Source organism: Martes martes, assembly GCF_963455335.1.
Source record: "Martes martes genome assembly, chromosome: 10".
Taxonomy (NCBI): Eukaryota; Metazoa; Chordata; class Mammalia; order Carnivora; family Mustelidae; genus Martes; species Martes martes.
The window spans coordinates 111,172,329-111,199,499 of NC_137898.1; the positions used below are offsets into that span (position 1 = coordinate 111,172,329).

At 40.6% G+C, this 27,171-nt stretch overlaps 1 protein-coding gene across 2 annotated transcripts in view; it reads left to right on the forward strand.

Annotated features, from left to right (window-relative positions):
• CWF19L2 (CWF19 like cell cycle control factor 2) overlaps positions 1 to 27,171 on the forward strand; it is a 134,473-nt gene that overhangs the window by 66,608 nt on the left and 40,694 nt on the right. For both annotated transcript variants that reach the window (XM_080815180.1, XM_080815181.1), the window contains exons 11-12: positions 14,057 to 14,170; positions 15,947 to 16,084. In XM_080815180.1, the coding sequence (XP_080671306.1) occupies positions 14,057 to 14,170; positions 15,947 to 16,084 (252 nt within the window). The remainder of the gene's footprint in view (positions 1 to 14,056; positions 14,171 to 15,946; positions 16,085 to 27,171) is intronic.

A 27,171-nucleotide genomic window follows, 5' to 3' on the forward strand; every position in this document is an offset into this window, starting at 1 on the left:
GTCACTTAGTTCTCAGTTTTCTAAGTCGAGTATTTTTTAAATCTAAATACACATTTTCGCCTTGCTTTATGCCACTGCTCGGCGTGTTACGTTACTGTAGGTGTACTTCCTGGGTGGTGTAGCCTTTCCTGCCACAGAAGAGGAGCGCGGAGGTGTTCTCTCCCTTTGGTCATTTAGCTAGTTTCTTCTCTAGCAAGCAAAACCGGTCCTTGGCTCTCCCTATTTTGTATACCGTTCTACTTCTTTCCTTACCATCCCTGAAGTATCTCATTTCTGTGGTCCGCAATTAGAAATATTACCTGTGTTACTGGAGGGTTTCTTCTTTAAATAAACTATTTGTAAGCAGTCAACATTTTCAGCTAAATTAAAGCCAAACAATTTCATAGATGATACGTAAATACAAACACATTTTATAGTAACATGGAATCTTACATCTTTTCACTCTAATTGCATCTTGCATCAAATTCTTGATGAAATAATGTCGGTGTTACCTGGATTAATATTTCTAACTCTGTTGTTTGCTTTTCTTATCTGTCCCATCAACTCTGTGTGCCCGTCAGCTCTTTGTCACCGTCATCTGGACCTCCGAGTGGCTTTCCCTCCAGGCCCACTGCCTTTGCACAAGGCATTTCCTTTGCACAGAATATTCTTCTTTGCCTCTATTCCCTCAGTTACCGCCTGTTCATCCTTTAGATCTTAACTCAGACATCACACTTTCCTTTGGAAAGCATTCTCTGTGTAAAGAAGACTTACGAATAAGATCAGTTATACGAATATGTAATTACAACCCTGATGGCACTCCAGAGGAGAGGTATGGAAAGGTGGGGACCGCGAAGAGGGCCCCGTGCAATCTGGGCATCCAGAGACTGTTTTGAGGCGGTAGCCATTGTTTTTGGATCTTATTACCATGTTTGTAACTTTGCCAAAGGAAAAGCTTTTCTCTTTATGACGACTCTCTGTAAGACTTATTTCAAAGCCACAGCAGTCATCTCCAGCATGGCTGCTTAGTATTATCCTGGGTGTGAGTGATGACCTGCTGCACTAGGCACTGAATAGGAAACACCTGCTTGAATGACTTGTTGGCCATATTTAATCGTTAATGACATCTGGGGTAGGATTTTTTTTTAAAATTGTTTTGTGAAGAATATTCTCTCAAATATAATAATTTAGAACAACTTGTAACTATCTTGGATAGTTGTGATTGTATATGTATCATGTTGAATTTTGGTATGAAGAATTCTCTTGTGGACTCTTTCAAGTTGTGAATTAGGACCCTCCAGTGGTTACTGAAGCTATCACTAGTTAGTTGTTTCCTTGGAGAAGGAAGAATGACCCAGGAGTAACCTCTTTCTTCCATCAGTTCACCTCTGTTCCTCAGATGCTCATCAGCCCACTATCATCAGTGTTTCCTTTTTTTTTCTGTTATATAATTAAATTTAAGGGAAAAATGAAATGCTACTGCATATGGGCAATAGTGAGTCCCAAGACTTGCATGTTCTCCTGAAGGGTTTCATTCTAGTACATTGTTTTCTGGAATTCTGGGGGGAGGGCTTGGAAGAATGAGGTCATGGATTGATACTGGATATTTGCAATTTAAGGGTACAATTTTAAGTGAAACAAATCAACCCCAAAGTAATTTTATCCTTATATGTATTTAAAAATTACCTTGCCTGTATTGTAATATGCATAACAAATTAGTTACAAGAAGTCACGTTTAATGTGTTTTTAGGAGAGCTAAAAATAAAGTTGTTTTTTTTTTTTTTAAGTGCTGTTTTCTCATTTGGGAATGATCATTTTATTGAGGGGTTTCAGGGAAAGGTTAAAGAGTTGGTAGGCCAGTGAGATCAGACGTACTTGGCCCAGCTGTGATCTCCCCAGCTTTATAGTTGCTGAAAACAAAATGCAGTTTTCAGTTCTGTAGTGCATAGTAAGTACGCACATACCGAACATGTTCTGAGTAGAATAATTGTAGTAGACAGTTGCTAATAAAGATTTATGAGGAAGAGAAAGTAAAATTAGTTGAGTGGAACTAAACACACTCAAAAAAGGAAACAAAACAAAGCACTTGAAATTATATCATACTGAATCATAGAAGAAGTTTATGGTATTTGTTACATTCCTGTCTACCCAGAAATACCCAGTATATCATCCATGTGTAATTCTCCGAATTAAGTCTAAATATTAAGTGATAAAATATACTTTGGTTTAGAAATCTGTGCCATTGGACCATTATAGGATTTTTTTTTTAAAGATTTTATTTATTTATTTGACAGAGATCACACATAGGCAGAGAGGCAGGCAGAGAGAGAGAGAGAGGAGGAAGCAGGCTCCCTGCTGAGCAGAGAGCCTGATGCGGGGCTCGATCCCAGGAACCCGGGATCGTGACCTGAGCCAAAGGCAGAGGCTTTAACCCACTGAGCCACCCAGGTGCCCCAAGAATATGTTTAATAAAGAATTATTACCTTAAGGAAACCACTTTGCTTCTAATTCCTTTAATATTTTTTACTTAGGTTCTGTTTCTAAGGTTATTTCATTAAATTTCAAGATATAATTTTATTTTTCAGGACCATGGTATTAATTGATGTGTATAGTTTTACAACTGCTGCTGTTATTAATAGTAATAGGTGATATTTTTCGAGGGCATGCTATATGCCAGGACGTGTTTTAGTTATTTATTTATGGAAATTTATTTAGTTCTCATTAAAATTTTATGAAGTCATTAATCTTCATTTTTTTTAATAAATTGAATGCAGGATGATGAGGGTCTCAGTTAAGTTTTAATTTGGCAGCAAGAAATGAGGTCAGGTATGTGTGTGCAATTTACAGTTATTTTAAGTAAATAAAAATTATTTAAAATAATTCTGTTGACATAGATTGATGAACTGATTTTTGAAATATAAAAAGAAAATTTTACCTAGGTGTTGAAACTGATTTCACATGTGACAGTTACGCAAGCTCAAACACAAAAATTTCAGGTTCCTGGAAATGCTCACATAATTAAATAGAAAATTCCCTTTACAATAGGATATGGGCTTTAAAAATAAAGTATGTTTCTCTTTTTATTCTTAGGTGACTTTTAATGATAATATGTAGTCTTTGTAGAAATGTGGAAAATGGAAAAAAACATAAAGGAGAAAGTAAATCACCCTAAATCCTACCACTCAGGGATTATACACTGATAACATATTTTAAAGTATTTCCCTCCAGATTTCCTTCCTTCCTTCCTCCCTCCTTCCCTCCCTCCCTTCCATCCACCCATCCATCCTTCCTTCCTTCCTTCCTAATAACATGTTAAATATTTTTGCACAATGACAAAGCAATGCAAAAAAGACCAAAAAATCAGCATTTTAAAAATATTTTTGATGTTTCAAGTCTCTGTCCATTATAACTATGAAAGCACATGCATAATTTTACATAATTATAGCCGTTTTTTATTCTGCTTTTCTCTACTCATTCTGTCAGTGGGTGTGATGCATAAACAATGAATCTTGGAACACTGAAAAAAGAAAATAAAGTTAAAAAAATCCAAAAAACCCCACAAAACCCAGCATTTTTCCATGCTGCACAGTTATTTATTATTAAATGAAATTGTAATCCTATCAGCATATTTTGTGTCCCAATAATACAATTTCTAAAATTTATTTTTAGGAAGGGAAACTGAAGAAATTCACAATGACCCATTTCTCCCTGCAAATTTGCCTCCAAAAAAAAAAAAAAATCACATTTCTCTTAGCAGTTATTTAAAACTTTTGCCATTCTCCCCAAATTCCCTCTTCTAGTCTCAGCATTCACTTTGCTTCCTACTTGATGATTGGGAAAGTAGAGATTTTAAGGTTGAATGTTTTCAGTGTCTGTCTGTTGTCCCTGTCTCCAGAAAATTAGTTTTTCTGCAGCTGTCATCTGGCAGTGGGAACAGTGTTTTCATTTCCTCGAAGGACAAGTTTTTTTTTTTCTTTTTAAAAAATATTTTATCTATTTATTTGACAGACAGAGATCACAAGTGGGCAGAGAGGCAGGCAGAGAAAAGAGGGGGAAGCAGGGTCCCTGCTGAGCAGAGAGCCCGATGTGCGGCTAGATCCCAGGACCCTGGGATCATGACCTGAGCTGAAGGCAGAGGCTTTAACCCACTGAGCCACCCAGGCGCCCCAAAGGACATGTTCTTAACCAGTACTCTGATCTCATTCTTTTTCTAGCCTCTAGAACCAGTTTTCCCCTTCTCTTGTATGGAATCTTCAATTTCTCTCTGTTGGCCCCTTTCTCATTACTTGCAAGTACACTTAAGTTGCTATGATGGTAAAACAAACAACTTTCTGTTTCCTTAGCAACTTCACTGTCCTCCTCTGGCAAACCAGGGGCAAGGTGGTCTTGGCAAAGGAGCATGGGTGAGTGTGCAAAGGTGAGGGGGAGACAGTGTGATCTGAGGATGGCGCCTTGTTCTGAATGGCTGCGGAGTGAGGTGTGAGTGCGGGAAGAGGAAGAAGGGCTCAGATAGGTAGGCAAGGATCAAACCTCTGTTCTCATCCTGGCTATATTTCTTAGTTTCATGGTTCCACTTAACATCTCTTTGTGGATGATTGGTAACTTCAGCTCTGCACTCTATGCTGAGCTTTGAACTGGTGTTTTCAGTTGTCTGCCTGACTTTTAAGGGTATACTGTAACTTCAGAGTGTATAAAACCATCCCCTTTATGTACATCATTTTCCTTCTCTTTTTAAAAAAACTTTTTAAATTAAAATTCAGTTTAATTAACATATGCAGTATTATTAGTTTCAGAGGTGGAGATCAGCGATTCATCAGTTGCATGTGACACCCAGTGCTCATCACATCATGTGCCCTCCTTCCTGCCCATCACCCAGTGACCCCATCCCCCCACCACCCCCGCCTCCAGCAACCCTCAGTTTGTTCCTTAGGGTTAAGAGTTTCTTATGGTTTGCCTCCTTCTCTGTTTTTCTCTTATTTTTCCTTCCCTTTCCCTGTGTTCATCTGTTTTGTTTCTTAAATTCCACATATGAGTGAAATCATATGGTATTTGTCTTTCTCTGACTGATTTATTTCACTTAGCATAATACGTTCTAGTTCCATCCAGGTTGTTGCAAATGGCAAGATTTCATTTTTTTGATGGCTGAGTAATATTCCATGGTATATATGTACCATGTCTTCTTTATCCATTCATCTGTTCATGGACATCTAGGTTCTTTCCATAGTTTGGCTATTATGGACATTGCTGCTGTAAACATTGGGGCGCACATGCCCCTTCGGATCACTACATTTGTATATTTGGGGTAAATACCCAGTAGTGCAATTGCTGGGTCATAGGGTAGCTCTATTTTCAACTTTTTGAGGAACCTTCATGCTGTTTTCCAGAGTGGCTGCACCAGCTTGTATTCCCACCAATAGTGTAGGAGGTTCCCCTTTCTCCGCATCCTCGCCAGCATCTGTCCTTTCCTGACTGGTTGATTTTAGCCATTCTAACTGGTGTGAGGTGGTATCTCACTGTGGTTTTGATTTGTATTTCCCTGATGCCGAATGATGTGGAGCCCTTTTCATGTGTGTTTTGGCCATCTGGATGTCTTCACTGAAGCAGTGTTCATGTCGTAATTTTCCTTCTCTTACTTGCATGCTCATCCCGCTGTTTTTCTGAGTTAAAAACCCTGGAGTAGTCCTTACTTCTTTCTCCCGGCAGCGCACTCCAGTTCCACCAAGTAGTATTGTCTTACTGGCCTTCCCTCCTGCACGTACCTCGTTCTGTCACTGCTCTAGGTCAGCGCCCCGTCGTCTCTTGCTTAGAGTGTCGCAGTCACATCCTATGTGCTCTCCTCCCTTTGCTCACTGGTGTCCTTTCAATGGCCACCAGGTTTCGTCTAAGTGCAATGTGGGAGAGTCGGAAGAATCCTGCATTTGGTCAGTAAGGACCTCAGGTCATGTCTGTTCTTATTTGCTCCTTTAGCCAAGGTGGTTATCTAGAGGCAAGAGCCTTTGAAATATTTTTGAGAAGTTTAAAATGTAATATGAATTTAAAATTTGTCTGGAACATGAGCGCGCCTTTACTTAGGAATCTTTCATCAGTGCTGGATATTCGTGCTTTGTTGGGGTTGTTTCCTTCGCTTCTGAACCCTTTACCATTTTACCTTTCTTTCCAAAGATCCGGTTCACTTGTATCCAAGAACACGTCTCTTTCTCCGTCCTGTGTGACCTGGTCCTACTGGGTTTATATTTTATCTTACTTAATAGTCCACTACAGATTTTTGTATGAATTCCATGTTTCCTCTTTCTCCCCCTCTCCCTGCCATTTAATTTATGAATTCCTTAACACCTGGAACTGTATCTCGTTCATCGTATTAGACACATTCATGCTGTTGGATTTTATAATGACAGAAGTGGTTCTGAGTGGTAGGAGTTCACTGATCAAATGGAATGAAATGAAACAGTATTTTTTAAAAATGAAAAGTCTGCAATGTCTTTGATTTAATTTTATGCCAATTATGGAGCTATCTTTTCTGATTGCCCACAGTTTCATCCCGAAGTATCATAAATATGTTAAATCAACAGTTACAGTTGGGCTTGGTTGTTGAGTCCTTAATCAGGTACTCAGGCCTTCTCAGGAGGTGTGCAGACTTTCATTTTGGTGAAAGAAATTTTTTGTAATTAAAAAGCATATCACCAGTTAAAGGAGCATTGCCAGCTTACCTTTTCTTTCAGAAAGTCAGTGTTTACCAAATACCATTTTTATTAACTCATTTTATTAGAGAAATGGAGTAATAGAAATAGCATGTGGGATTTTTTTGTCTTTTTTTTTCTTCAGTGTTCCAAGATTCATTGTTTATGCACCATACCCAGTGCTCCATGCAGTCCGTGCCCGCCTTAGTACCCACCACCAGGCTCACCTATCCCCTACCCCCTCCCCTCCAAAACCCTCAGTTTGTTTCTCAGAGTCCACAGTCTCTCATGGGGATTTTAAAGCCGAAGATTGAGAGTTGAGGCTGGAGCTTCATCGTTTACTGTATATGATCCTTAGTATCCTCCCTAGTAAAATGGGGCTTAATAATACCTGTGTTGTAAGGTTCTTGAAATTAAATGAGATGTATTTCAGAACTTTATAAAATTATACAAACATTAATTTCTATTTGGAAAAGTTGTCTCTGTTTGCTTTTAAATAGGAAAAATATAAGACAGTTTTCAGATTTCATTGTTGCTGCTGATGTATTAACTAACCTATGTTGTCCTTAAATGTATGTATTTTATAAGTCTCAAAATAACAAACGTTTTATTTTATATCTTAAAGAACTCTATTATTTTAGTGTGGAAAGATTCCAGAATGTCTGTTAACATTTAAAAAATTTCTTAATCCCCTTTCTTCCTCTCATCCCTCCCCACCTTGGCAAATGCTGAAAGGAGCCTGGTTTAAACATAAAATGTAAAGTCACGTGTTTTTTCATGGGTAGCTTCCTATGTAGGACTACAAAGAAGCAATGATGAAAGACAGAAAGGACACTGAAGAATTGAATTGCCTTTCATATTATGCCAGTGCCAGATATTATACTGGTTCTAGAAAATATCTGTTAACAAAATTAAAATCGTTCGTAGTTAAATGTGTCTCCAAATAATCCACTTTTGAAATAGTGACGTAAACTCTAGTCTAGCATTAGTTTTTACTTAGAGTTTTTTAGTCATGATCCTTTACAGTAATCTTTAATCTTCTCAAGCTTGTACACATTTAGAATCCATCCCACCAGCGGCTTTATGGCAAAGAGGTTAGGCAGGTCATTATGATACTGATTAATGGTATGTTAATTATTATGCCAATAAATATGTGCTTTTATTCTGATCCTAGAGCATGCGCTAGAAGAATTCCAGTGTTGACGGGGGGCGGGGCAGGGGCTTGAGGAACTGAAAGGCGTACATTTTCCGTTTGTGCTGGGCCATCTCTTCTGTTCTGAATCGCAGTGTTGATGTGGAGTTTCCCAGGGGTCCCCACAACCTAACATGTTTGGAAAATCATGGGGCAGCATTTCTGAGTGCTCCGACCAGAGGTTAGTTCTTTGAGGCCTTCACTCTGTACAAAAACATAACAATCACAGACCAAATAAAAAAGAGAAGTGGAAGAGATGTAACATGCAAAAGTAAAGATACACTTCCCTGAACTGAACGGAAGTATGAACCAGTGAGGATCTGGAGCTTGTAGGGATCTAAGTCCAAAGAGAGGCAGAGCAGCCGGGAACTGAGCTCCTCTGAGGTGATGGGAATGAAATTCCCTCATGCGGCCTCTCCCTGCCTCATCCCAGTTTGCGGGCTCCCTGAGAAAGCAGTCTGGAAAAGGCCTTGAGTACTTAGGGCTCCTAGGAAATTAGGAGGCTGGGAAGTGTTTTAGATGGAAGAGGGCAGACATGGTCTTGCAGTCATGACTTGGACGACGTGAAACAGCCCCAGGCTCACAGGGCAAGACCAGGAATCCCCATGGACTGATTGGAGACACTGTCAAAGCTACCATTCACTGAAGGGTGAGAGGAGGCGGAGAGGCAGGAGGGAGGAAACAGACCCTCCCGGTCAAGCTTGCACACTCATGTGCCAGAAAACATAGGAAAAAATAATTGGGATGTAAACACTCATTGCCAGTGAATTGAAAATGCCGGCACAGTCTCAAAGGGACTGTAAGCATGTTTAGTAGCTTTGGTTCTGAGAACGGAATAATATTCTAAAGAAAAGGTGAAACAATGGTAGATGAATATGAAGAATAATAGTATCCTAGGAATTTTAGAGATGGGGGGGTAAATCCTAGGTAAGACTCCATCAGATCAAGAAAGGGTTAGAGACATGAAAGACAATTGAAAAGCTTAAGCTCATATTTATTGATCACTCACTTTATTCCTAGGCATTGTTTTAAATAACATATATGTATTGATTTGATCCTGAAAATACCTCGGCTATTTTGTTTATTTTTATGAATGAGGAAGTGGTTCTGTGATGGGGCAGCGTTGGCACCTGGGCACTCTGGCCCCAGAACTCACCCCAGCATGCCAGGCTGGCTGTGCCGTGGGCCAGGAACCCGGTGCAGAAGAGAGAGAAAACATGTTGAAGAGTAGGTAATGAAATAACTGAAGTATAAACTAAAAGTGAACAAATACCCTTGAGCCAGCCAGGACACACATGTCGGTGGATGGAAGGCAGCCCCGTGTGCAGTCCCCTCACTACCTCGGCTGGGAACTTGCGTGTAGCAAATAGCCTGCTCTCCGTGGACATAATTAGAGATACAGTAGGAGTTGTTTAAAAATCATTAAAATACTGTGAACTATCATAACTGCTTATTTGTTGAAATTTTAAGATAGAAACATGTTCTATGGCCTTCAGTGATGACAGACTCACAGAATGCCAACTGGTGGGAAAATCTGATCTAGTGGAAGAATTTTCCTTTATGCGAAAGGTGCCACAAATGGCTTTCAGACAGATGTTTAGAATGTTTAAACACCAGCTTTGAAGCAAAGCGATGTAGGCTTTTTCCTTTCCTTTTCTTTTTAATCAGTGTGTTATACCCAAATAATGCTGGACGGCCAGTGGGAAAGGAAGGCAATGTCTTTTTTTTTTTGTTTTTTGTTTTTTGTTTTTTTAGTTTATTTTTATTAACATATTTTGTATTATTTGTCCCAGGGATACAGGACTGTGAATCATCAGGCTTACACATTTCATGCACTCATCATAGCACATACCCTCCCCAATGTCCATAACCCAGCCACCCTATCCCTACCCCCCCACCTCCCAGCAACCTTCAGTTTGTTTTGTGAGATTAACCATCATTAGTTTTTGATGTAGTACAGAACAGTCTATTATACTGTATATGCCATAATTTATTTATTTTTTTTGCCTTATTGATGGATTTGGAAGTTGCCATAATTTCTTTTATTATAACAACAGTACAGCTATGAGTATCCTTATAGAAATATCTATATGTTCTCTTGCTGTGTAACCAGCACTGGAGGCTAATTTTTTTCTTATGTTTTTCAATTTGATAGGAAAACTATGATATTTCAATTTGACAGATTTTCAGTTCTATAAGTTTTGAGCATCTATTCATGTGTATATTGGCCAATTCGTACCACAGGAAGGCAATGTCTTGAGCCCTTCTCAGACCGTCATCTCTGTCCTGGAGGCACCCACTTTTAATTCTGGGCTCCTTCTTCTGGCTTGGTTGTTTCATGTATTTTTCTGTATTGTCTGGTTTTTAACCGTGCCAGGTTATACTTGGTTTTCATGGTGGCCATTGTGGCCAGCAATGGACGTCAGGCCTATGTTAACAAAATGAAAGGGTCCTGGGTCCCCATTCTCTTCCCTCCCTGTTACCACCGGAATCTGTTGGTGGTGCTATCCAGCAGTTGCAAGTTTTTATCCTGCTTGTGCTCAGGTAATAGAGCATTAAATGATTTTGAATTAGTTTTATCACCTGAAGAATAACATAGATCAAGGGTGGCAGACTTTGTCTCTGTAGACCCAGTAGTAAACATAGGTTTCACGGGCTTTCCAGTGTGTGTCACGGCAACTCAGAGACATGGCCTTGAAGCTGTCATCGGGTAAAAGCAGCCACAGACCACAGAGAGACGAGTGAGCATGGCTCTGTTCCGGTCCAGCGTTGTGGACATGGAAATGAGAATTGCATTTAATTTTATTCCTTATGAAATATAGCATTCTTTTGATTTTTCCCTCAGCCATTTGATAATGTAAAACCCTCTTTAGCTTGTGGGCCAGACAAGCAGAGGCAGCAGGCTAGATTTGGCCTGCGGGCCTTCGTGTGCGGATCCTGTTGTAGGTCCGTAAATGAGCCCCACGTTCTGGGCTAATGGAGTAGCATATATGGAAATTGCTCCTATTTCTGTCTCGGGGACCCAAAGTGGGAAAAGGAGGTGTTCCTTGGCATGCCCCAGGAACAGGATGTAGAAAAGCACGGAGAAGAGGAGTGTAGCTGGGAGCGTGCTAGGTTGGTGGTAGGAGAGGAATTAGTCTGTCTGAGGCACCAGTTCATTAATCCCGTCTATCAGGCCCATTGGTTTTCACCGCGGTACCGGGTGTGGTAGATACTGGCTAGCGTCTAGCTTGGTCTTCGCCTGGAGAAGTGGCAAAGACAGAGAATTGTAGATAGACAAATACTGAAAAGATTATGGTCTAGCAATACAAACATGCCTAAAATTATTTCGGAAGTAAAAAGGACAGTAAGTTTACGAAAACCGTGAACAGCTAGAGAAAAAGTGAATTTGAAGAAGGCCATAGTATTTGAATTTGAAGGCCTTACGTAGTATGTTAAGGTGCTTGGCCTTTATCTCACTGTCTAGTACAGTGTTTCTCAGACTGTGCTAGAGGATCAGAGTGTTTTTTTGTTTGTTTGTTTTCTTTTCTTTTTTTTTTTTTTTTAATTTTCAGCGTAACAGTATTCGTTTTTTGCACCACACCCAGTCTCCATGCAATCTGTGCCCTCCCTAATACCCACCACCTGGTTCCCCTACGCTCCCACCCCCGCCCCTTCAAAACCCTCAGGTTGTTTTTCAGAGTCCATAGTCTCTCATGGTTCACCTCCCCTTCCAATTTCCCTCAACTCCCTTCTCCTCTCCATCTCCCCATGTCCTCCATGTTATTCCTTATGCTCCATGAGTAAGTGAAACCATATGATAATTGACTCTCTCTGCTTGACTTATTTCACTCAGCATCATCTCTTCCAGTCCCGTCCATGTTGATACAAAAGTTGGGTATTCGTCCTTTCTGATGGAGGCATAATACTCCATAGTGTATATGGACCACATCTTCCTTATCCATTCATCCGTTGAAGGGCATCTTGGTGTTTGTTTGTTTTCTTAAAGATTTTATTTATTTATTTGACAGATGGAGATCACAAGTAGGCAGAGAGGCAGGCAGAGAGAGAGGAAGGGAAGCAGGCTCCCTGCTGAGCAGAGAGCCCGATTCGGGACTCGATCCCAGGACCCCGGGATCATGACCTGAGCCGAAGGCAGAGGCCTTTACCCACTGAGCTACCCAGGCGCCCCGATCAGAGTGTTTTTTTATGTCAGAGTGGGTTTTTTTGTTTGTTTGATTTTTGCTTTTGGATTTTCCAGCCCATCATGAACTAATAGTTTTGTAAAACACAATGAAAATTATAGAAAAATAAAGGTATTCTAAAATATAGGTCAAAATTTTAATTTAGATTGAACCAACAAAATTACTGTTGAAGATTGCTGTAAAAGTTTGTAAACATTTGGTTTTTGTACCCAATTCATCATGGACTGATAAATATATCATGGCGGGTAATTCTCAGACTGGCACTGGTCTGTGGGCTATACTTTGAAAGGTACTGATCTCTCCTGAGTAATATGGGGTCCCTGCAAGTTTTTCAGTGAAGAATGACATAATTACATTTGTGTTTAGCATAATGAATCTTTTTGTCAGTATGAGTGACAGTTACACAGGCTAGAAACCAAGGAACCCTGGAGTCATCAGTACTTGGAGTATAGCTCGAGATGGAGGAGAGAGTGAAGTTGACTCTCTTTATGCTGATTAATGCATGTAGAGAATAATTCACTCAATACATGGGCTGTACACTTTTGTAGGCAGGGACTGTACTTCTTTTAGTAACTACGTGAGTTAGGTATTTTTTAGGGTATTTAATGGATGAATGGGTCAGAGAGAGGTAAGGCAGAACCAGGAATGAGTAGAGCATTTAGAAAACTGGAATAAGAAGAGTTTCAGGCTGAGAATATAATAAACGGAATCAAATACTTCCAGTAAAGGAAGATGATGATTGATAAGTATGTATTAGATTTAGTAATTTGAGAGTCCTTAGGGAGATCAGCTTTAACAATCTGATAAACTTAGATAAAAAATAAAGTGTTGCCCATCTCTGTTACCCAGTAAGAGAATGCTGAGAGATACCCTTTAAAATATGACACATCATTAACTGTTAACTAATTGAAAAAGAAAAGTAGTGATAATAGTATTGTGTGTGAATGTAAGATCAATAATTGATAATGTATTTTTTTATTCCATCTTAACAAGGGAACTAAATCTCTATTAAATGGAGTTGAAATTGATTTTTAATAATTGATTCTGATTTGAGAAGAAAGCTGAAGTGTGAATAATTTGCTTGGATTTGTTTCAAACTGCTTTTTTAATAAAGTAGATATCTAATATTTTTTGTGATTCTTTGTTAGAACCTTTCCAATAACATTCATTTTCCTCATAGGATAAAGTGTAATCTTATTCTGTACTGTAGCAGGCATGTATTTGGCTGACAGTTTGTAGGAAAAAGATTATGGATTGAAAGCAAGTGGGATATAATTTCTGAAGAATCATAGAAGTGGGAAGCATTTTAGTGCTATTAATAGAATGAATAGAACTTGTGTGGAGCATCATTATAGCAGCTAAGTTGGCAAGTTTGTTGTTTCCATTTTGTTGCTTTCTTTCTTTTTTTTTTTTTTTTTCAGAGCATGTGTGTGCTTGAGCTGGGATGAGGTGGGAGTAGGGGAAGGGCAGAAGAAGAGAGAGAATCTTTATCAGGCTCCAAACCCAGCATGGAGCCTGACTCTGGACTCGATCTCATGACCCTGAGATCATGACCTGAGCTAAAATCAAGAGTCAGGCACTTAACCCACTGAGCTACCCAAGCACCCCTCATTGCTTTATTTCTTATAATCAGGGTTTAGTAGCATCTTTAAATTGAAGAAACATGGGTTAAACATGACATATGCTGCATAAATTATGGGCACTCCCATACAATGCCTGTATGAATATTGGTACTTAGTCATCTTTTAATAGTGTCTAGATGGAAATGTTACTTTAAGTTTGCTTCTGTGATTGCTTTAAAAAAAAAAACACAACAAAATGAACTTTGGGACCCCCCCCTTTTCTCTGAAGAGATCATGATCATTTTACATTATATGGGTAATGAATTTCCAGGAGACTGAAGATAACCTATAATTACCTGTGAAAGCTAGAGTCCTTTTAATGCTTTTTTTTTTGATTACTAAATTTAAATATTCAGTACTTTCCACAATAATTTCAAAAGTTATCTCCAAATCTTTCCATAGAACGAAGACCAAGAAGTGATCCTTGTCAAAACAGATCAGTCTGGGCGAGTGTGGCCTCTGCATACACCAGGAGAACCTCTGGAATCTAAAGCAGGAAGAAGGAAGAGACAGATGGTATGCTTAACATGGGTCTTTGTGTATTAATTCAGAATTCCTCTCTCCCCTTGGCTTTCTTTGCATCAGGCTACTTCAGAATATTTTCTGAAATGTAGGTTTATAATACAAACATTAGAAGGTAGTAAATTATATTATTACTTTTATTCCTGGGTATATCCCTTTGCATTTTACAAAATGCAGTCTGATTCAATTATGGTTTTCCAATAACTGTGAATGAACATTGAATGTTTAAGGCAATTTTAATTTTTTTGGAGGGGAGGGGTGTAGGGAGAGAGAGAGAGAATCTGAAGCAGGCGGTATGTTCAGACCGGAGCCTGATGTGGGGCTTGATCTCACAACCCTAAGATCATAACCTGAGCCGAAATCAAGTCATATGCTTAACTGACAGAGCCACCCAGGCACCCTGGGAATTTTAATTTTGTGTACATCTTTTTGCCATTGTTTCTAGCTTCTTTTTACATATTTAACGTAGCTCTTAGGGAAAAGCTTGTGCTAGCTAATTTGAGCCGTAGTGATGGGGTATCAATAGACAGTAATGTCTTAATTATGTAGTTTCTGTGATCCTTTATAAACCTTATTTTCTTTTCCATCTCCCAGCTCTATCAATTAGTTTTTAGCACTACCTTGAGGCTCTTGAGATGGTAAAACCAATGTATTCAGTTTTCTCAAGTTAGAATTTTTGTTTTAGATTTGGAATATCATATAAGGGGTAATTGGGCCCACAGAAGATTTGTTCATTCATAATTTTTTGTCAGATGTTTATTATTTGCCTGTTGAGTGCCTGCGCTGCTGGGAATAGTAATTTGTTCAGCAAATAGAGTGGATGGATCCTTCTTCTGATGAAATGGGAGGAATTTGGTGTTTGGAATGGAGATGTAGCAGGAGAATAGTAAAAGGTTGGATTCCACGAAAGGACAGACCTGGCTAGGGAGTTACAGATGCGATGCCAGATGACAAGTGGGCTTTTGGAGCTGCCTCCAGCCGAGCAGTGTAGGTACAGGGGTAAAGAGAGCAGAAGCCACCTTCGTTCGGGGTTGAGCTTTACCTTTTGAGTGTAATGAAAGGATGAGAGGGCCAGAAAGCAAAGGTCTGGAGCCAGGGAGCGATTGAAGTCATGGAATATGAGGTTTAGGCTAGTGATTTCAGGAACAGTAATGTTGGGAAGAAATACTGAGAATGTGGTTCGAAAGATCTCAGAGAGGTTGAAGAACAGGTTTTATTTCGATGAGGGAATGTGAGAATAAGGGAACGTAAGGGAGATTGGATTTGAAAAGAAATAAATAGCCCTTTTCTTTTCCACATGTCAGTATGGAACCAGCTGCTGGGAAAACCCAGGACTGATTTAGATGAGAATCAGAATATTAGCTTTGTTTCTGGTAGAGCTGTAGGAAATGGATTTGCTAATACTTTGTTTTCAGTAGGCTTACTCGATCTCTGGATACGACGGATTTCCCTCCATGGGGCTAGGAATTGTTACTACAAGAAGAGCAGACAGGAGAGAAAAAGGCATAAAGCATTTCTGGCTTTTCCCTCAACCCAGAAATCAGATAGTGTCATACTTCCATCCCTGGAGAAGAGAAGAGTAATGGGACAGGAACAGGGAGTGGTATTCTGATGGAAATCCTTATGACAGGAAGCACATAGAATAGGGATAAACTGGAAGGAAAGATTGTGGTACGTAGTGGGGTTTTTACATTTAATATCAGATTTACAGATAATTAAAAATACTTCAGAGTCCCATGTTTTCATGAAATAATGTTCATTTTCTCATAGGCTTCAACTCATGAAGAAAAAGAAAGGGTTAGATACTTTCATGATGATGATAATCTCAGTCTAAATGATTTGGTCAAGAATGAAAAGATGGGAACAGCAGAAAATCAAAACAAGCTTTTTATGAAGATGGCATCTAAGGTAAGACCATTCCTAGAATACCTTCCAGTTTTGAGAAGCTGGTTACGCCCATCTAGCAATGATCTATTTTTCAGAGAGCTGATTCTTTCTGCTCTTGATTTATTTTATTAAACTAAGTCCTTTATAAGACATACCAGGAATATACATTTTGAAATTGACTGGGAAATACATATTTGGGATTTATCTTCTTGTTGTTGTTGTTGTTGTTTTTTAATTTTTTAATTTATTTTAATAAACATATAATGTATTTTTATCCCCAGGGGTACAGGTCTGTGAATCGCCAGGTTTACACATTTCACAGCACTCACCATAGCATATACCCTCCCCAATGTCCATATCCCCACCACCCTCGCCCGTCCCCCCTCCCCCCAGCAACCCTCAGTCTGTTTTTTGAGATTGAGTCTTTTATGGTTTGTCTGATTTATCTTGTTTTTAAATAGAGACTCTGGTTTGGTTTTTTATGTATACCATGACAAAATTGTGTATTTAAGCTATCATTTAAGGGAAAGCTTCGGGCCAGAGTTTTGTGTTAATGTTCTTTCACTTCTTTGTGATTACATCACAAGGAGCATATTTGAAGTAACATAGATCACAGAGGAGGCATCTTAGAATAATGTCATATCTATTTATTTGAAAACTTTGTATTTATATTTCATATTTATATGAAAATGTGTGTTAGTACCTCATTATGGTTAGCAGGAGTAGTTTCTATTTCAAATAGCGTTCTTGGTTGCAGTCCCTTCCAAACAGTACCACTGGCTTTTTTATGAAAGGACCTATCTGAACTCAGTTGTGTAAGGGTTGACTGTGCTGGGGTTGCAGCTCACTGTCTGGATTTGCAGACCAAGCTTTCCTAGGACGCAGCTGTCCACATTTGTTTACCTGTTGTCTAAGGTGTTTTCACCCTGCAGTGGCCGAGTTGAGTAGTTGTGATGGAAACCGTATGGCCCACAAAGCCGAAATATTTGGAGTAATTTGTCTATGCCTGCTTTGGGATACCAGTGGTTACTTTTTGGTGATGGGAGTTTGAACTCACTATCTGACGTACAGGGGCAAGATTTTTTTACTGTATGCATTTTTAGACTTTTTTTTTCAAACTGTGAATATATTGCCTGGTGAAAATTTTAACTTAATGAAAACTAGAATAAAGATAAGCAAGCTGTCTGTGTGTATGTGTATGTTAGAAGTAAAACAAACTTGAGTTTAAATAGACATGATCATTCTTCCCATCACCAAGAATTGTATGGGATCTTAAATTTAACCCATAGGATCATTTTACTTCTCTTTTATTTGGAGAGAAAGACTAGAAGTCTCTTAGGGTCTGGAAACTCAATGCAGAAAGAAGGATGTATTTTTTTTTTTAAAAGATTTTATTTATTTATTTGACAGATAGAGAGCACGGGTAGGCAGAGCGGCAGCCAGAGAGAAAGGGGGGAAGCAGGCTCCCTACTCAGCAGGGCTGGATCCCAGGACCCTGGGATCATGACCTGAGCCGAAGGCAGACGCTTAACCCACTGAGCCAACCAGGCGCCCTCAGAAGGACGTATTTTTATGAAGGTTCTTTTTAGAAACAGGACACACCATTTTATGTGCAACTCGGAATTATTTCGTTTTAGTGATCTGAATGTAGTCAGTTCAGGTTGATATACAAGATTAAAAAAACCTTGTTATAAATTATAGTAGTAGTCATGTATTACTTCACTTGTTCACTAGACACCTAATTTTTGCTAGATGGATATGATTCTTGGTGCTATGAGCAGGGAACCAGTCAAGTCAAAGTTCTTCCCCTCAAGGAGCTCATATTTCTAGTGGAAGAGATAGAAAGTGAACAAATGCATGATATAAAATATTATATAACATAAATATCATACAAAATAGAAATTCTTGCTGTAGGAAGTGAAGCAGAATGGAAGGAGGTAGGCTGGTGTTCTCAGTGGAGTGTTGACGGGAGGCCTCTCTGTGGAGGTGTGGTTCTGCAGCCTGTGAACAGAGTCGGGCAGTGGTCCACGCGAGTGTCCGGGGGGGACATCCACGCGGAAGAAACAGCAAACGCAGAGGATCTGAAGCGGAGGTGAGCTCGAGGAGCGTGAGAAGACAACAGGGTGACGCGTGAGACTGGGAAAGAGGGAAGGACAGGGGAGTAGAAGAGGTGGAAGACGTAGCAGGACTCATGTCTTGTGAGGTCTCACAGGCCACGGTGTGGGAGCTTGTGGCTTTGTGTAAGCGGTGGGTGTTGTAAGCCGTCTGGAAGGTTCGGACTGGGACGGTGTCATGATCTGGTTTATGTTCTGTAGTTGTCCCACAGGTCTCGTATATCCTGTTCTGTTTTTCTCCGTCTTTGTTCTCTCTGCTTTCTGGTTGTGGAAGTTCCCCTTGTCACCCCCAGGCTCCGAGCTTCCTTCCTCAGCCGCGTCTGGTCTGCTCGGGCCGTCAGGAGCGCGCTCCATTTCTGATGTGTCTGGTCTCTGGAAGTTCTTCGTGCTGCTTCAGATCCCGTCTCCCTGCTCACGTCGTTCCTCCGTTGTCGGTGAGCTGACACTCGCGGCCTGTGAACTTCACCAGTGCTTCTGGTTTCCTTCCTGGCTTCGTGGGGAGGGGCTGGCCGGGGTGGGCTGTAGTGCCATGTCCCTTGCTTCGGTGGGCCGGGCTGTGAGGAAACCGCCGCGCGTGACGCTCTGGCAGGACGGTCGCTCCTGAGGGCCGAGCTTGTTGGGAAGAGCAGAGCGCTCTCCTGGCTGTCACAATGCTGCGCGTCTGGTCTTCTGTCTCTGGTCTTCGCTGTGAGGACCTGGTTGAGCGCCTCGAGGTCAGACTCACAGAATTGTGGGCACTTTCCCTAGGACCAGGTGCCCGGAGTGTTTAACTTTCGGACTTGTCTGCACTTACACACCGAGCATCCGGCACGAGGTCAGCCACAGGTTAGGTTTTCCTGCCCGGGCGCTGCTTCCCACACAGATCGACTGTGATTCTCTGTACCCACCTGACTGTCTCCCTGATTCTGGGCTGGTCATTTCTTGAGAGATCTAAGAAGGGTTGTTGATTTTTTTCATTTTGTTCTGCTTTGTACAGAGTGGCAGCTTCTCAGCGCTTTGAACGCCAGATTGGAACCTGCTGGTTTATTTTAGAAAGTATTTTTCTGGCAGCTCTTTTGAGAAGATAATGTAGAGGCAGGAGTGGAAGTAAGGGATCACTTTAGGAGGGGCATTGCTCTCATTCACATTGAGCCTTGGATTAGGGTGATAAACTGCTGAGAAGTGTAGGATTTGGGGCAGTGATGATGCTATTGATTGAAATAGAAAACCTTGTGGGGGACACGTTTCACTGGAGGGAGGAGATTAAGTATACTGTGACAGGCGTGTGGAATATGAAATGCCCATTAGCCACTCACATGGTGGTAAGGAGTGACTGCCATGGGGCTCTGGTAGATGTTGGCTCTCTCATATAGATTTGGGTGCTGTTAAATTTAAATGTATTTAGGGGCACCTGGGTGGCTCAGTCGGTTGAGCATCTGTCTTCGGCTCAGGTCATGATCCCAGAGTCCTGGGATCGAGCCCCACATCAGGCTCCATGCTCAGTGGAGAGCCTGCTCCTCCCTCTGCCTCTGCCTCTCCCCTTGCTTGTGTTCTCTCTCTCTCTCTCTAATGAGTAAATAAAGAATCTTTAAAAAACGTATTTAAAGCCGTGGGACTGGGGCGCCTGGGTGGCTCAGTAGGTTAAAGCCTCTGCTTTCGGCTCAGGTCATGATCCCAGGTTCCTGGGATCGAGCCCCGCATCGGGCTCTCTGCTTGGTGGGGAGCCTGCTTCCCTTTCTCTCTCTCTGTCTGCCTCTCTGCCTACTTGTGATCTCTCTCTGTCAAATAAATAAATAAAATTAAAAAAAAATAAAGCCGTGGGACTTAAGAAATTATTAATGATGTGGGTCTGAAGACTGAGCTCTTGAGCACTGTCTGGAAGGGGACAAAAAGGGTTCAACAGATGAGATTGAGAAGGAGCAGTCAGTGAGGCAGAGGGAAGACCGAGGGTGTGGAGTTTCAGAAACGAGAGAAGACAGGAAGGAGCTTGTCAGTAACTGTCTCAGTTGCTTTTGAGAGGCTGAGGAAGATCTTTGAGGATGGACAAGTGACCATCGGATTCGGCATTGTGGAGATTTCTGGCGACACTCTTAGGTGTGGTTTCCTTGGTCTGGTAGGGAGGAAAGCGTGATTATCTTGGTTCAGGAGTGAGTGTGAGGACAGTCCTCGAGGAGCTGGCCTTACAGAGGAGCTGGGTGCCGCCCACCATCATGGCGGGAGGCGGGGAGGTTTGCAAGTGTGGTGGTGGTACATGGGCTAGTTCTCCTCTTACTCCTTCTCCTCATTTAGTGAGAAGACTAGGGTGCTCAGCTAGAGGGATGGCAAAGAAGGGCTGTTAGAGGTTTGAGAAGAAAGTGTGGAAAGCTTTTTGAGGGAACCAGTGAGTGAAATAAGTAGGACGTTCAGGCAGCACTGAAGGTCCATTTGAAGTTTATGGTTATAAATTTAAAATAACATGTCAGTACATTTTTCTCCTACCGTGTTTGGATAGAGATTTAGTTTCACTGAATCATGACGTTTTGTATTTTTCTTATTTCACCGCCATGATTTATTGCTTTAAGGGTGCCAGTGGTAGAGCTTGTTTATGTTTTTCTTTTGCCCTGTTTGTGTATTATAAGATCTTTCCGTAATTTTTGTATTGTATAGTGTTGTTTTCAGTATTAACTGATTTGGCAGTGATTGTGATCCCTAAACATTTAACATCTTTGAGTTTTTTAAAATTCAGATTTACTAAGGTAGACCATCATAATAGATACAAAAATTTACCAGTGGGATGTCACCAAAATGGCAGAGTAATAGATTTCAGCCTTCATTTCCTCACAGAAACCAACAATCAGGTAGCCAACTATGACTAAAGAGAGCTCTAGAGTCTACTTAAGAAGCTTCAACAACATAGTGAAACCAGAAAAACTCCCTGAGAATGACTGCATACAAAGGGGAAGAGGACAGCTTCATTTTTGTCTGGATTCTCCTGTCCCCAAGCTGGCATCGCTCAGCCCTTAGAGGGAACTCCCCAGCTAGAAAGAGTTCCTCTTGCAGGGAAGAGGAGAGCAGGGTGCCTGGACAGCTTCCCTCACATTTTGGGGCCCCACATGAAGGGGGGCCCACTGCAGTTTCATTGCACCCAGAGACCAGCAAAGCTGACATGTAGAGACAGCTCGGACCTAGGAAGAAAAGTAGGGGCTGCCGGTAACAGCCTCACTGTGGAGCGATCATGGTTCCCAGTCTGCTCAGCGCACAGAACAGTGTTTACCACTGAAGAGAGCAGTGAATGGTCGCACAGCCACTGCAGAAAGCTTGCAGGTTTGACCAGCTTTAACTCCACAGATAGGCACATTCAGCTGTCTTGGTCCCATGCTGCTCCCTGTCCTGTCCCCAGTCACCTCCCTTGAAGCCTGGGAGCTACACCGGCAGCTTGCCCAGGCCTCTGCAGCTGCGTGAGTACAAGATAGAGCCTAGACCCTGGTGACTGGCCCCACCACCACATACACATTGGTGGTTAACCCTGCCAGGTGTGTATTTGCACACGGCCAACCAGACATCTATCACGTCACGAGCTTCCACTGCCATGCCTGTGCCTCAGGGGAGACTCTGTCGCTATAAGAGAGTGTGACTGTGGCCTGGGTCCATGCAGCTGCTTCTGGGCCTGGATCAGGCACTGCCTTCTGTCACTGCCCTGTATCACTCTGCTCCCCTGCAGCTGGTCCCACCTTGCACACATCTTCCTTAACCCCTACCACTGGCATCCACTGCCAGGCACCCACGGCAGGACCCAATAGCCATGGCAGTGTCTGCCAAAAACCATGTTCCTGTAGTGTACCCCACCCTTGCCACCTGCAGCTGGCCCCCACAAGTCACTCTGGCGACTTACTTTCTCACCCCTGGCCCTGATCTGCTGCTGAGGACCCCAGCAGCCCTTGCAGCCTCTGTGGACCCCCAAAACCTGCCAAGGAGCACACAGTTGTGGACACCGTGGACCCCAGTGACTCAGACCATTGAGCCACTGCATTCCCTTAGACCTGTTGCCACCGTGTGCCCTCACTCTTGGCACCCTGCACCTTTAGACCCGAGGTTACTACATGCTCCAGCATGCCCCCACGTGCAGGTGGACATTTTCTCTTCCTGAAGTCCATAAAGTCAGAAGAGGGGACCACTTCTTCAAAGGCACAGACATCTACCCAAGGTTACAGGATCATAAATAATGAGGGCAGCATGATTCCAACAAAGAGATGCTGTAGCTATCCAGTAACTGGCCCCAAAGAAGAGAGGATACAGGCATTACCTGATGAAGAATTGGAAGTAGTTGCCTTAAACATGCTCAGAGAACTCTGAGAACACTGATAGGCAATTTAATGAAATCAGGAAAACAATACAGGAACAAAATAGGAAGTTCCACAAAGAAACAGAACATAAAAATAAACCAAACAGCAATTGGTAGCCGAAGACTACAGTGAGTGAACTAAGAAGTTCAGTAAAGAGCTTCACCAGCAGACTAGACCAAACAGAAGAAAGAATCCATGAGCTCAAAGAGAAATAATTTGAAATCATCCAGTCAGAGAAGCAAAAAGAAAAAGAGTGGAAAGGAATGAAGAGAGCCTTTGGGTCTTACGGGACACCATTAACAAAAATAATCTGTGCCTCATTGGATTCCAAAGGAGAAGACAGAGAAAGTAAGGGATAGAAACCTAATATTTAAAGAGATAATGACTGAGAACTTCCCAAACCTGGGGAGAGATTTGGACATCTAAGTTTGTGAAGCTAATAGGTGACCCCAAGATTTCAGTCTACAATGATCTTTTCCAAGATCATAAATAATAAAATTTAAATTGAAGAAAAAAGATTTCTAAAAGCAAAAAGAAAAAAAAAATCTCTCCTACAAGGGAGCCCCTTTAAGTATTACAGTGGATTTCTCAACAGAGACCTTTCAGATCAGGAGAGAGTGGGATATGTTAAAAGTACTGAAAGAAAGAAACTGCCAACCTAGAGTATTTACCCAGTAAAGTTGTCTTTCAGAAATAATGGTGAGATAAAAAGTTTCCTAAACAAATCAAACCTGAGGGAGTTTGTCCTCACTAGACCTGCTTATAGGAAAGGCTGCTAATTAGTAACAAGAAAACATAGGAAAATGCCCAACACATTAAGAAGGGTAAGAATATAGTCAGATTCAGAATGCTTTACTACCGTTATTTAGTGGTATGTTAACCGCTTAACTCTAGCGTAAAAGTTGAAGGACAAAAGCCTTAAAAATAGTGACAGCTACAATAATTTGTCAGTAGATATATAATATAAAAAGTAAAGTGTGACGTCGAAAACATTCAGGGGTTGGGGGAATAGAAAGGTAGAGTTTTTCTTTGAGGTAGAAGTTGTTACCAACTTAAAATGGACTTAAACCTGTAAGATGTTTCTAGTAAGCCTTAGAGTAACCATGAACCGAAGCCTATACTGGAAAAGATGAAGGGAACCAAAGTATGCCACCGTGGAAAATCATCCATTCACAAAGGAAGACAGCAAGAGCAGAAACAAGGCAAAAGGAGCTGCCAAACAGCCAAAACCCATTCGCAAGATGATCGTTCTAAGCTCTTACCTGTCAACAGTTAGTCCAAATGTAATGAGTTCAGTGCTCCCGTAAGAAGGCATCAAGTGGCCGAATGGATAAGGAACCATACCCAACTATTTGCTTCCCAACACAGATAGGTTCAAAGTGAAGGTATGGGAAAAAATATTCCATGCAAGTGGGAACCGTAAGAAGCAGGGGTAACTATACTTACATCAGACAAAATAGACTTGAAGTAAAAAACTGTAACTAGAGCCACGTAAGGTCATTATATAATGATAAAGGAGTCAACTCATCAAGAGGAAATAATAATTAAAAATACACATGTACCCAACATCAGAACCCTTGAATATGTCAAGCAAATAAAACATGTCTGAAGAGAGTGATAGACAGCAGTTCACGAATACTAGAGGACTCCATTCAGTACCTCACTTTAATCAGTGAACAGATCATCCAGACAGAAAAAAAGCAATAAGGAAACTTACTGGACTTGAAGTACATTTTAGACTAAATGGACCTCACCAACATATATAGAACATTTCATCCAACAGCAACAGAATACGTGTTCTTCTCTAGCACACATGGAACACTTTCCAGGATGGACCATATGTTGTTCAATCACAAATTTTAGTCTTACCAAATTGAAAAATACGGAAATCATGACAAATACCTTTTGAGACCACAGTGGTGTGAAACTGGAAGTCAGTAACAAGAAGAAAATTGGAAAATTCACAAATATGTAAAAATGAACCGTTGCACTCCTGAACAACATGTGGGTCAAAGAGATATCAAAGGGAAAATAAAAAAATACATTGAAGCAAGTGATAGTCTAAACAGAACATACTGCAACTTATGGGATGCAGCAGAAAGTGCTAAGAAGGAGTTTATAGTGCTAAACATCTGTAGTTAGAAAAAATAAGTATCAGATTATAAATAACTTGGCTTTTATACCTCAAGGAACTAAAAGAAGAAAGGAAGGAAATAACAAAGATCAGAGCAGAAATAAATGAAATAAAGAATAGGAACACAAAAGATCAAGAAAACTAAGAGTTGGGTTTTTTGAAAAGATAAACAAAATTGATAAACTGTTAGATTTACCAAGAAAAAAGAAGACTCAAATAAATAAAATTATAAATGAAAGAGGAGACATTTCAGCTGATACCACAGAAATGTACAAGATGATAAATACTGGTATAAACAGTTATATGCCAGCAAATTGGGCAACCTGGATAATGTGAATAAATTCTTAGAAATAAGCAACCTACCATGTCTGAATCATGAAGAAACAAAAAAGTCTGAGCAGATCAGTAACAAGTAAGGAGATTGATTCAGCAATCAAAAACCTCCCAAAAAACGAAAGCCCAGGACCAGAAAGAAAAGTAAGAAGTAAAACTGTCTGTATTTGATGATGACATGATATTATATGGAGAATACCTTAAAGATTCTACCATAAATGTGTTAGAACTAATCAACAAATTCAGTAAAGTTTCAGAATATAAAATCAACATACAAAATCAGTTGCATTTGTATACACAAATAATGAACTATCACAAAAAGCATTTTACAGATTTCAACATTCTTTCATGATAAAAACTCTCAAGAAATTGAGTATAGAAGGAACATACTTCTGCACGATAAAGATCATGTATAAGAAACCTACAGCCAGCATCATACTTAACAGTGAAAAGTGGGAAGTTTTCCTTCTAAGATCAGGAATAAGACAGGGGTGCTCACTCTCAGTACCCCTGTTTGACATGGTAGTGGCAATCCTAGCCAGAACAGTTAGGCGAGAAAAAGAAATAGAAGGCATTCAAAGAAGAGAGGAAGAATTAGAGTTTTCTCCACTGATGCTGTGATCATGTATTTAAAAAATCCAAAGGACTCTCCCAAAAAACTGTTACAACTAATAAACAATTCAGTAAAGTTTCAGGATGCAACATCAGCATACAAAAATGAGTTGCATTTGCATAAACTAACAATGAACTATCTGAAAAAGAAATAAAACAGTTTTGTTTACAGGAGCACGAAGAGCAATATACTTGGGAATAAATTTAACCAAGGAGGTAAAAGGTCTGTGCGGTGAAAACTATGACATTGATGGAAGAAATTGAAGACAGAAATAAATAGAAAGACATCCCATGTACATGGATTGGGATGGTTAATGTTAAAAGTTCTATACGTCGGGGCGCCTGGGTGGCTCAGTGGGTTAAAGCCTCTGCCTTTGGCTCGGGTCATGATCCCAGGGTCCTGGGATCGAGCCCCGCATCCGGCTCTCTGCTCCGTGGAGAGCCTGCTTCCTCCTCTCTCTGCCTGCCTCTCTGCCTACTTGTGATCTCTGTCTATCAAATAAATAGATAAAAATCTTAAAAAAAAAAGTTCTATACGGCTCAAAACCATCTATAGATTTAGTGTACTCTCTATCAAAAGTCCATTGCCATTTTCCACAGAACTTGTAAAAACAATTCTGAGATTGTATGAAATCATAGAAGACCCCAAGTAGCCATAGCAATTTTGAGAAAATGGAAAATTGGAGGCATTCCCTGATTTCAAACTATATTAGAAAGCGATAGTAATTTAAATAGTATGGCACTGATGTAAAAAGAGACACAGACCAATGGAACAGAACTGAGAGCCTAGAAATAAACTCTCAACGTGATGTGGTCAGCTTGCGTTTGACAAGGGAGCCAAGAATACTCAGTGGGGAAAGGATATTCTCTTCAACGAATGGTGCAAGAAAACTGGATGTCTACACTCAAAAGAATGAAATTGGACATCTCTTTTGCACTTTCCACAAAAATTAACTTGAAATGGATTAAGGACTTAAATGTTAAGACTCAAACCATACAAAAAAAAGTGGGGGGGGGACAAGATCCTTGACATAGGTCTTGGCAATGATTTTTTCAGATGTGACAAACCAACAGCACAAAGAACAACAAAAAACCAACAAGTGGAACTACATAAAACTAAAAAGCTGAAAATCTTCTGCAGAGCAAACGGAAGAACAAAATGAAAAGGCAGCCCACAGAAGGGAGACAGTATTTACAAACAGTCTCTCTGATGAGGGGTTGATATCCAAAATATAAAGAGCTCGTACAACTCACTAGGCAAAACCCAAACAATCCAATTTAAAATGGACAGAGGACTTGAACAGACAAAATTTTTCTAAAGACGACATTTAAATATCTGAGAGGCACACGAAATGATGCTCACCATCACTCATCCTTAGGGAAATGCCAATCAAAACCACAGTGAGATACCATCTTCCACCTGTTGGAATGGCTGTCAGTGAAAAGAGAAGAGACACAGGTTGTAATGAGCAATGGGTGTTGTATGTAAGTGATGAATCACTAAATTTTGCACCTGCAACCAATATTACCCTGTATGTTAACTAACTGGACTCTAAATAAAAAAATAAAGGAAAGGGAGGAAGAAATGAATGTTGGTGAGGGTTTGGAGAAAAA